The sequence below is a fragment of the Rhinoraja longicauda genome, chromosome 21 (assembly GCF_053455715.1).
Source record: "Rhinoraja longicauda isolate Sanriku21f chromosome 21, sRhiLon1.1, whole genome shotgun sequence".
In the NCBI taxonomy this organism is placed as follows: Eukaryota; Metazoa; Chordata; class Chondrichthyes; order Rajiformes; family Arhynchobatidae; genus Rhinoraja; species Rhinoraja longicauda.
The window spans coordinates 7,401,871-7,413,996 of NC_135973.1; the positions used below are offsets into that span (position 1 = coordinate 7,401,871).

The 12,126-nt window shown below is 48.2% G+C and overlaps 1 protein-coding gene across 1 annotated transcript in view; it reads left to right on the forward strand.

Moving 5' to 3' along the window:
* LOC144604218 (kinesin-like protein KIF19) overlaps positions 1-12,126 on the forward strand; it is a 96,054-nt gene that overhangs the window by 69,944 nt on the left and 13,984 nt on the right. Inside the window, exons 14-16 of the mRNA XM_078418432.1 lie at positions 2,891-3,012; positions 3,649-3,815; positions 8,412-8,517. Coding sequence (XP_078274558.1) covers positions 2,891-3,012; positions 3,649-3,815; positions 8,412-8,517 — 395 coding nt within the window. The remainder of the gene's footprint in view (positions 1-2,890; positions 3,013-3,648; positions 3,816-8,411; positions 8,518-12,126) is intronic.

Consider the following 12,126-nt stretch of genomic DNA (forward strand, 5'->3'; position numbering starts at 1 on the left):
ACGCTTCGATGAGCAGACTGTTATTGAGCTCAAAATGTGAGGATGCAGAAGAGGTTTGTCAGAACGCTGAAGATAGACAAAAAATGCTGGAGTAACTCAGCGGGTTAGGCAGATCTCTGAAGGGCGGCACGGTGGCCCGGCGGTTGAGCTGCTGCCTTACAGCGCCAGAGACCAGGGTTCGATCCTGACTACGAGTGCTGTCTGCACGTAGGTTTTTGTACGTTCTCCCCATGACCTGCTTGGGTTTTCTCCGAGATCTTCGGTTTCCTCCCACAAAGACGTACAGGTTTGCAGGTTAATTGGCTCGGTATCAATGTAAATTGTCCCCGGTGCGTGTAGGATAGCGTTAGTGTGCGGGGATCGCTGGTCGGTGCGGACTCGGTGGGCTGAAGGGCCTGTTTCCCCACTGTATCTCTAACCTAAACTAAGATGCATAGGTGGCGTTTGGGGTTGAGATTCTTCTTCAGACTGATTATAGTAGGGAGTGTGGGGGAAAAAACATTATCAGATTGCTGCCTGAATTAGAGTGTATTGGCGATAAAGAGAAGTTGGACAAATGTGTATAAGAAAATAACTGCAGATGCTGGTACAAATCGAAGGTATTTATTCACAAAATGCTGGAGTAACTCAGCAGGTCAGGCAGCATCTCAGGAGAGAAGGAATGGGTGACGTTTCGGGTCAAGACCCTTCTTCAGACTTCAGGGGGGCGGGACAAAGGAAGGATATAGGTGGAGACAGGAAGATAGAGGGAGATCTGGGAAGGAGGAGGGGAAGAGAGGGACAGAGGAACTATCTAAAGTTGGAGAAGTCGATGTTCATACCACTGGGCTGCAAGCTGTCCAGGCGAAAGTTGGAGAAGTCGCTCGCTGCTCCACCTCAAGTGAAGGAGTTCCCTGATAGGCAGATTCTTGAACAAAGACGAGAGATAGAAGCATGTACGAGCCCAAGAAGGATACATCGTTGCAAACTGTGAAGCTAGTTGAAGGACTTTTGGTGGAGGGGTCGGGGAGAAAAAGTAAGGGGAAGGAAGGTGTATGTACATTAGCAACTATTGGAGAATTCAATGTTCATACAATGACGTTTCGGGTCGAGACCCTTCTTCAGACTCAGACAATGGACAAATGTGCATTGTTTTCTTTCGAATGTTGGAGACTTGATAGGGTGGCACGGTTGCGTAGTGGTAGAGCTGTTGCCTTACTGTTGCAACACCTTCATTTACTTAATTCCTGACCAGAAACATCATCAGTCCATTCCCTCCACAGATGCTGCCTCACCCGCCGAGTTACTCCAGCGTTTGTGGTTTCTAGATTCCAGCATCTGCGGTCCCTGTGTCTGCTTCTCCTTAAACAAGTGTATAGAGGGTGGTGAATCTGTGGAATTCATTGCCACAGGAGTCTGTGGAGGCCAAGTCAATGGATATTTTTAAGGCAGAGATCGATAGATTTGATTAGTATGGGTGTCAGGGGTTTTGGTGAGAAGGCAGGAGAATGGGGTTAAGAATGGGGTTAAGATAGATCAGCCATGATTGGATGGTGGAGTAGACTTGATGGGCCGAATGGCTTAAATCTGCTCTTATAATTTATGAACATTCAGTTTTCTCGAAAGGATTTTACCGGGTTATAATCTGATAACTGCCTCTCAGAGGATATGCTTAGGAACGCCATAAGACGGGTTAAAAACAAGGCCATTCAGCCCATCTAGTCTACACTGCCATTGGATCATGGCTGATCTATCTATCTCTCAACCCCATTTTTGAGCCTTATCCCTGCAACATTTGATGCCCTTCCTAATCAAGAACCTATCAAACTCTGCCTTTAACATACCCAATGTCTTGCCCTTCACAGCCGTGGGCCATCTGTCCCTGTTCCTCCTCCCTCACCTCCATCCAGGGACCCCAGCACACCTTCCAGGTGAGACAGAGGTTCACGTGCACCTCTTCTAACCTCATCTACCGCATCTGGACCTCCCGATGTGGCCTCCTGTGCATCGGTGAGACAAAGTGTAAACTTGCCAACCGAATTCGACAGATTCCTTACTCTCTGGCAAAATAAATCCCTCCTTATCTCCGTTCCAATGGTACGTCCTTTTATTCTGAAGCTGTGCCCTCTGGTCCCAGCTGTTATCAAGCAACTGAACCATCACACCACAAGATTATTAAGGGGTTGCACACGTTAGAGGCAGGAAACATGTTCCCAATGTTGGGGGAGTCCAGAACAAGGGGCCACAGTTTAAGAATAAGGGGTGGGCCATTTAGAACTGAGATGAGGAAAAACCTTTTCAGTCAGAGAGTTGTGAATCTGTGGAATTCTCTGCCTCAGAAGGCAGTGGAGGCCAATTCTCTGAATGCATTCAAGAGAGAGCTGGATAGAGCTCTTAAGGATAGCGGAGTCAGGGGGTATGGGGAGAAGGCAGGAACGGGGTACTGATTGAGAATGATCAGCCATGATCACATTGAATGGCGGTGCTGGCTCGAAGGGCCGAATGGCCTCCTCCTGCACCTATTGTCTATTGTCTAACTAGAGAGAAGCCCTGAACTGCTATCTAGTGTTATTGGTGACCCTCGGACTATCCTTGATTGGACTTTACTGGACTTTATCTTGCACTGAATGTTATTCCCTTATCATGTGTCTGAATGGCTCGATGGTAATCATGTGCTTTCCGCTGACTTGTTAGCAAGCAACAAAAGTTTTTCGTTGTACACGTACAGTACACGTGACAATAAACTAAACTGAACTGAACCAAACTCTCCCACTGCTGGATACGTCCTTAATACATCCAGTGAACCTTGGAATGAATCTGAATCAGGTTTTTGGTGGTTTCGAGTCCACCAGCGCACTTGTTATCTGACAGCTGTACATGGAGCCTGATGCTTCTTGCTCTTATGCCCTAGATCATAACATTGAAGTTCCACAGCATCTACAAAACCTGTACACGACGTATAGGCAAGAGACGGAGGAGGGGATGCTGGACAGTCTCATCACCCTCCACACCATCACCTCCAACACCCTGAAGGTAACTAACTGTACCTTGAGTCTGAAGAAGGGTCTCGACCCGAAACGTCACCCGTTCCTTCTCTCCAGAGATGCTGCCTGTCCCGCTGAGTTACTCCAGCTTTTTGTGTCTATCTCATTTTTAGTTTAGTTCAGAGATACAGCAGGGAAACGGGCCCTTCGACCCACCGGGTCAGCGCCGACCAACGATCTCATTAGCACTATCCTACACAATCGTACAATTTTACCAAGCCAATTAACCTACAAACCTGCACATCTTTGGAGCGTTGTGAGGAAACTGGAGCACCCGGAGAAAACCCACGCAGGTCACGGGGAGAACATACAAAACCTACAAATCCGTAGTCAGGATTGAACTCTGGCACTACTCTACCACTGCACCACCGTGCCACTCTTAAATTATTTGGAAGAGACACCCGACAAGGCATTGAGGTTTATAAATGTGTAGGAAGGAACTGCAGATGCTGGTTTACGCTGAAATAGACACAAAGTGCTGGAGTAACTCAGCAGGTCAGGCAGCATCTCTGGAGAAAAAGAACAGGTGACGTTTTGGGTTGAGACATTTCTTCTGATAGTTTAGACATTTTCAGCCGTGCATTTCCAAGTCATGGTCAACAACTTCTTAACGATCTTCTTCCAGGATCGCACAATTCTGAATGTCGCTCGCCAACTAAACCTCGAAGACTACGTGTTGTCGTTGGAAGGAAGGAAAGAGGACACGATGCCAAGGACTGTTCATGAAAACAGACAACTGCTTCATGCCCGGATTAAGGATTCAATGCCTCCAATACTTCCTGAACTTGAGAGGTAACATTTGTAGGACGTTCCCCAGAATAGGTTAGTTTTTACTTTAGTTCAGGGATAGAGCGTGGAAATAGGCCCTTCGGCCCATGGAATCCATGCTGACCATCGATCACCCATTCCATGTTATTCCACTTTCTCATGCAATATTAATTCATAATCAAGGACTAGTTTCACCCTGTCCACCACTCCCTCTTCTCCCCTCTCCCATCAGACAAGAGGTACAGAAGTGTGAAAATGCACACATCCAGATTCAGGGATAGTTTCTTCCCAGCTGTAATCAGGCAACTGAACTGTCCTGTGAACAACTAGGGAGCGGTCCTGGGCTACTACATTGGAGACCCTCAGACTATCTTTGAGTGGACTTTACTGGACGTTATCTTGCACTAAACGTTATTTCCTTTATTATGTCGTTGATCACTGTGGATGACCACAGTTGTAATCATGTGTTGTCTTTCCGTTGACTGGTTAGCATGCAACAGAAACTCTGCAGAGTACCCTGGCAATAAACTGAACTCAAACTCTTATTAGGGTTAGTTTTACATTAGGCCAATTAACCTACAAACCCGCACGTCTTTGAGATGTGGAGGAAACCGGAGCACCCGGAGGGAACCCACGTGGTCACGGGGAGAACGTACAAACTCCACACTGACAGCACCCGAGGATCGAACCCAAGGTTTCTGGCGCTGCGAGGCAGCTGCTGTGCCACTTTGGCACAGACTCTGTTGAAAAGATGCAGAAACTAAATTAGACAGTGAATCAACATCTAATGGAGATGGGAAATAGTTTTGCTTCCGCATTTAATCATTGGAAACCTAATTGACAGATACTGTAATTGATCTAAGCAATTGATGGTGTGTTTTTTACATTCAAATGCTTTCTGCATTTTCATTAAACCACTCAAGCACGGCACGATGGCGTAGCAGTAGTGCTACTGCCTTACAGCGCCAGAGACCCGGGTTCGATCCTGACTATGGGTGCTGTCTGTACGGAGTTTGTACGTTCTCCCCAGGAAACATGTTTCCGATGTTGGGGGAGTCCCGAAGCAGGGGCCACACTTATATTTAAGAATAAGGGGTAGACCATTTAGAACGGACATGAGGAAACACTTTTCCACTCAGAGTTGTGAAGCTGTGGAATACTCTGCCTCAGAAGGCAGTGGAGGCCAATTCTCTGGAAGCTTTCAAGAGAGAGTTAGATAGAGCTCTTAATTGTAGCGGAGTCAAGGGATATGGGGAGAAGGCAGGAACGGGGTACTGATTGTGGATGATCAGCCATGATCACGGTGAATGGCGGTGCTGGTTCAAAGGGCCGAATGGCCTACTCCTGCACATATTGTCTATTGACCTGTATGGGTTTTATCCGGGATTTTCGGTTTCCTCCCACGTTCCAAAGACGTACAGGTTTGTAGGCTTGGTATAAATGTAAATTGTCCCTAGTGTGTGTAGGCTAGTGCTAATGTGCGGGGATCACTGGTCGGTCCGGACTCGATGGGCCGAAGGGCCTGTTTCCGCGCTGTATCTATAAACCAATCAAAACTAATGTTGTCAAATATGTCGAAAAAGAAATAGCTAAGGAAACCAAATTTCAAGACCGCAAGCATCTATCGATACCTTTCTCTTCACTCGTGGTGAATTATTTAAGCAGTTGTCCCCTGTTGAGTGATTTTTCTTGCGTCCGTGCTGCAGATGTTACAGGCCAGACGGCACATGTTCACCTTCTGCATAATTCATCTTATGGCATCGTTCCCAGTCAGTGAACACGAAGGGATAAAATTGATTGCTCCTGTGTGGAAGGGAAAGTGTTTATGTTCATAAGTGATAGGACCAGAATTAGGCTATTCAGCCCATCAAGTCTGCTCAACCCCATTCTCCTGCCCTCTCCCCATAACCCCTGACACCCGTACTAAACAAGAATCTATTTCTGCCTTCACATTATCCACTGACTTGGCCTCCACAGACTTCTGTGGCAATGAATTCCACAGACTCACCACCCGCTGACTAAAGAAATTCCTCCTCATCTCCTTCCTAAAGGAATGTCCTTTAATTCCGAGGCTGTGACCTCTAGTCTTAGACTCTCCCACGAGTGCAAACATCCTCTCCACATCCAATCTATTCAGACCTTTCACTCTTCAGTAAGTTTACTCAAACTCTTTGCAGTCACGTCACGCGATTAGTTCTCGCGTTTATTTTGTGAAGTACACATTTACACCATTAGCATGGGTCCGAGGATCCTTGTGTTTTATCAGTGTGGTTAGTTTAGAGATTCAGTTTGAAAACATGCCGTTCAGCTCACTGACCCTACCCGGATCATCGATCACCCATTCACACCAGTTAGAAACATAGAAAATAGGTGCAGGAGTAGGCCATTCGGCCCTTTGAGCCTGCACCGCCATTCAATATGATCATGGCTGATCATCCAGCTCAGTAGCCTGTACCAGCCTTCTCTCCATACCCCCTGATCCCTTTAGCCACAAGGGCCACATCTAACTCCCTCTTAAATATAGCCAATGAACTGGCCTCAACTACCTTCTGTGGCAGAGAATTCCACAGACTCACCACTCTCTGTGTGAAGAAATGTTTTCTTATCTCGGTCCTAAAAGACTTCCCCCTTATCCTTAAGCTGTGACCCCTGGTTCTGGACTTCCCCAACATCGGGAACAATCTTCCCGCATCTAGCCTCTCCAACCCCTTAAGAATTTTATATGTTTCAATAAGATCCCCCCTCAGCCTTCTAAATTCCAGCGAGTATAAGCCCAGTCTATCCAGTCTTTCCTCATATGAAAGTCCTGCCATCCCAGGGATCAATCTGGTGAACCTTCTCTGTACTCCCTCTAAGGCTAGAATGTCTTTCCTCAGATTAGGAGACCAAAACTGTACACAAAACTGTTCTATGTCATTGTGAGCAGTTTTGGGCCCCATATCCGAGGAAGGACGTGCTGGCGTTGGGAGAGGGTCCAGAGGAGGTTTACGAGAATAATCCCACGAATGATTGGGTTAACATATGATGAGCCTTAGATGGCACTGCTGGGCCTGTACCCACTGGAGTTTAGAAGGACGAAGGGGAACCTCACTGAAACTTATTGAATAGAGAAAGGCCTGGATAGAGTGGATGTGGAGAGAATGTTTCCAGTAGTGGGAGAGTCTAGAACCAGATGTCATAGCCTCAGAATAAAAGTAGGTACCTTTTGAAAGCAGATGAGGAGGAATTTCTTTAGTCAGAAGGTGGTGAATCTGTTGAATTCATTGCCACAGACGGCTGTGGAGGCCAAGGCAATAGATATTTTTAAGACTGAGATTGACAGATATTTGATTAATAAGGACATCAGGAGTAATGGGGAGAAGGCAGGAGAATGGGATTGATAGGGATTGATAGATCGGCCATGATTGAATGGCGGAGTAGACTTAATGGGCCGAAAGGCCTAATTCTGCTCCTATTACCTCTGACCTTATGAAATGTTTTATCTTCTCCTAGAAGGTATGAACATGAACTATCCCACGTTAGCGTCTGCTCCCGACGCACACAGTTGGGCCATTTAACGGAGGGCCTATTAACCTGCAAGCCCACAGGTCATGAGGAAACCCACCCTGTCATAGGGAGAGTGTGCACATTCCACACAGACAGCACCCGTGGTCAGGATTGCACTCGAGTCTCTGTCTCCGTGAGCATTCTTCCATGGATCCAAGTCCCGAGTAAAAATAGCATAGAGAACAATGATCTTCGTACGATCAACAAAGGAGCTGGTCATGGAGAACGTGGAGGGGCGGCACGGTGGCGCAGCGGTAGAGCTTCTGCCTCCCAGCACCAGGGACCCGGGTTCGATCCTGACTCCGGGTGTTTGTCTGTACGGAGTTTGTACGTTCTCCCCTTGATTTGTGTGGGTTTCCTCCATGATCTTTGGTATCCTCCCACACTCCAAAGACGTACAGGTTTGTAGGTTAATTGGCTTGGTATAAATGTAAATTGTAACCAGTGTGTGTAGGATAGTGTTAGTGTGCGGGGATCGCTGGTCGGTGCGGACTCGGTGGGCCTGTTTCCGCGCTGTATCTCTAACCTAAACGAAACTAAACTAAACAGTCGTCTTATTTTCCCACTCATCCACTAGAGAGCTTGGATTACAATTGGATTAGAACCTGGGGCATTCACAAGGTCCTGGTGCTTTAAGGTTATGACAACGACCTTCAGCTCAGGATTTCACTTGCAACAACTCTGATTCTCTTTGGAGATACTCCTCAGAACCTACTTCTTTGATCAGGAATTTGGCCAGCTGCCACAGACTCATAGAGTCTTACAGTGTGGAAACAGGCCCTTCAACCCAACTTGCCCACGCCGGCCAACATGTCCCAGCTACACTGGTCCCACCTGCCTGCTTTTTGGCCCATATCCCTCCAAACCTGTCCTATCCATGCTCGTGTCTAACCATTTCTTAAACGTCCTGCTATTTCCGAGTTCGTTCAACGTCGACCGTTGCTTGTTATCAATCCAGCGACATCATTATGGTTACAATATTCTTTGCTGTGGAAGCTGCTGCATAAAAAAGAACTTGTCATCTTGTCGTTGTTGATTAGAAATAAAATGTTGATGGCGTGTTTTTTTCTTCAGTGATGCCAATAGGGTGTTCAAAGCCACGACGCAGTCACGACATGTGAAACCGTTGCCGAATCTAACACCACCTCCCATCCGTCTGACTGCTCCTCTCTTACTCCAGGTGGGTAGTCAGCCGTTAAATCATTCTGCACAACGAAAACACGCACACGCACGCAGCGCAAATATCACCGGAGATGACAATCCAAAATTACAACAACAACAAAAAATGCTGCATGTAAATTCACACGTTCATGAATCAGAGGAGCAGAAGGGCGGCACGGTGGCACAGCGGTAGTGTTGCTGCCTTATAGCGCCAGAGACCTGGGTTCCATCCTGACTACGGGTGCTGCCTGTACGGAGTTTGTACGTTCTCCCCGTGACCTGCGTGGGTTTTCTCCGGGATCTCCGGTTTCCTCCCACACTCCAAAGACGTGCAGATTTGTAGGTTAATTGGCTTTGGTAAAATTGTAAATCGTCCCTAGTGTGTGTAGGATAGTGCTCGTGTACGAGGATTGTTGGCCGGCGCGGATTCGATGGGCCGCAGGGCCTGTTTCCGTGCTGTAACTCTCAACTAAACTAAAGTAAAAATTAGGCCATTCGGCCCGTCAAGTCCACTCCACCATTCAATCACAGCTGATCTATCTTTCCCTCTCAATCCCATCGCTGGAGGATGAGGGGTGATCATGTAGAGGTGTACAAGATCATGAGAGGAATAGACTGGGTAAATGCACAGCGTCTTTTGCCCAGAGTAGTGGAATCAAGAACCAGAGGACAAGGGTATAAGGTGAGGGGGGAAAGTTTTATTAGGAACTTGAGAGGCAACTGTTTTTACAAAAAAGGTGGTGGGTATATGGAACGAGCTGTCAGAGTATGTAGTTGAGGCAGGTACTATCACAACATTTAAGGAACATTCAGACATGTACATGGATAGGGCAGGTTTAGAGGGATTTGGGCCAAACGCAAGCAGGTAGGCCTAGTGTAGATGGGGCTTGTTGGTCAGCGTGGGCAGGTTGGGCCGAAGGGGCCTGTTTCCACGCTGTATAACTCTGACTCTACAGTAAATGCACAACCACTCTGGTGGGAGGGAAATGGTTCACTGAGGGAAATTTAACACAAACATGTCAGTCAAACTCTGTTGTATCCTCTTACAACGTAAGATCAGGGGGAATTAGGGAAAAAACATTACTGCGGACATGCTAGAATTGTCCTGATGGGCAGATTGAATCAGAATGACCTCAGTGTTTGTGGTTGATGATGCAATGGGGTAAGGTGACCGGAAATGTTAGTATGGTTTCCGGTCCCATGCCTGATCCTTGTGCTGAGAAAAACAGGAAATACTGGAGATATTAAACGGATCAGGCAGCAAGAGTGGAAAGAGAAACTGTTTATAGATAGATATGTATATCTACAGCAATCTTAGGCCCCCCTCGGTCAGGGCTGACCATGGGTGATGCATCCTAGTTGGCTGCTTGCTCCACACCTCTCGGCTAGAGCAGCGTCGCTTGTGGCTGAAGAGACCAATGCGGGAGTGACAGTCTCTGTCGCAAAGGTCACATTTGTGTGCGGTCTCTGGTCCGTTGAAGTTGCTGCGCTCAGTTCTGCGTGCCCGCTTGTCTGCCGCTGCGTTCATCAGTTTCTCTTCCCCCGTTTTGAGATGTTGGTTCAGGGTACCTCTCCACCTTGCAAGGCTCTCCCAGGACTCCACATCGATGTCGAGCGCCTTCAAATCTCTCTCTATATGTATATATCTATAGATATAGATATAGAGATATAGAGAAACAGTTTATACATATAAACATTTATACATAGACTAGACAAAGTGGGCCCAAACCTCTCCTGCATTGGTGCAGCACCCCCCCCTCCCCCCCCCCCTCCCCTCTCTCAACCCCCCCCTCTCCCTTCTCCCCCACTCCCTCCTCCCCTCCGCTCCTTTTAAACTTTAAAATGTGCATAACTTTAAAACTATAACACCAATTTCAATAAATCTACTTGCATTATCACTAAAGTGACAATGGTGAGTAAGGTGGGCCTAAAACTGTCGCGCTATCGTGTACCGTTTTGGCTGAAGTTCAGTCACAAACAAGATAACAAACGAGAGTTTTAGTATATAGATATTTATTCACAAAATGCTGGAGTAACTCAGCAGGTCAGGCAGCATCTCGGGAGAGAAGGAATGGGTGACGTTTCGGGTCGAGACCCTTCTTCAGACTGATGTCGGGGGTGGGACAAAGGAAGGATATAGGTGGAGACAGGAAGATAGAGGGAGATCTGGGAAGGAGGAGGGGAAGGGAGGGACAGAGGAGCTATCTGAAGTTGGAGAAGTCGACGTTCATACCACCGGGCCGCAAACTGCCCAGGCGAAATATGAGGTGCTGCTCCTCCAATTTCCGGCGGCCCTCACTATGGCACTGGAGGAGGCCCATGACAGAGAGGTCAGACTGGGAATGGGAGGGGGAGTTAAAGTGCTGGGCCACCGGGAGATCAGTTGCGTTAATGCGGACCGAGCGCAGGTGTTCAGCGAAGCGATCGCCGAGCCTGCGCTTGGTTTCGCCGATATAGATAAGTTGACATCTAGAGCAGCGGATGCAATAGATGAGGTTGGAGGAGGTGCAGGTGAACCTCTGTCTCACCTGGAAAGAATGTTTGGGTCCTTTGATGGAGTTGAGGGGGGAGGTAAAGGGACAGGTGTTGCATCTCGTGCGGTTGCAAGGGAAAGTGCCCGGGGTTAGGGTGGTTTGGATAGGAAGGGACAAGTGGACCAGGGAGTTGCGGAGGGAACGGTCTCTGCGGAACGCAGAGAGGGGAGGGGATGGGAAGATATGGCCAGTGGTGGGGTCCTGTTGTAGGTGACGGAAATGTTGGTGGATGATATGTTGGATCCGCTGGCTGGTGGGGTGGAAGGTGAGAACGAGGGGGATCCTGTCCTTGTTGCGAGTGGGGGGATGGGGAGCAAGAGCGGAGCTGCGGGATGTAGAAGAGACCCTAGTGAGAGCCTCATCTATAATGGAGGAGGGGAAGCCCCGTTTTCTGAAAAACGAGGACATCTCGGAAGCCCTAGTCTGAAACACCTCATCCCGGGCGCAGATGCGGCGTAGACGGAGGAATTGGGAGTAGGGGATAGACTTTTTGCAGGGGACCGGGTGGGAAGAAGTGTAGTCCAGATAGCTGTGCGAGTCGGTGGGCTTGTAATAAATGTCCGTCACTAGTTTTTCTCCTGTGATGGAGATGGTGAGGTCCAGAAACGGGAGGGAGATGTCAGAGATAGTCCAGGTATATTTAAGGGCAGGATGGAAATTGGAGGTGAAGTGTATAAAGTCAGTGAGTTCTGCATGGGTGCAAGAGGTAGCACCAATGCAGTCGTCGATGTAGCGGAGGTAGAGTTCGGGGATGGGGCCAGTGTACGTCTGGAACAGGGATTGTTCGACGTACCCGACAAAGAGGCAGGCGTAGCTAGGGCCCATGCGAGTGCCCATAGCTACGCCTCTGGTTTGGAGGAAGTGGGAGGAGTCAAAGGAGAAGTTGTTGAGGGTAAGAACCAGCTCTGCTAGGCGGAGGAGAGTGTTGGTCGATGGGGATTGGCTGGTTCTATGGTCGAGGAAGAAACGGAGGGCTTCGAGACCATCCTTGTGGGGGATGGAAGTGTAGAGTGACTGGACATCCATGGTGAAAATGAGGGAGTGGGGGCCTGGGAACCGGAAGTTATCCAGGAGATGGAGAGCGTGTGAGGTGT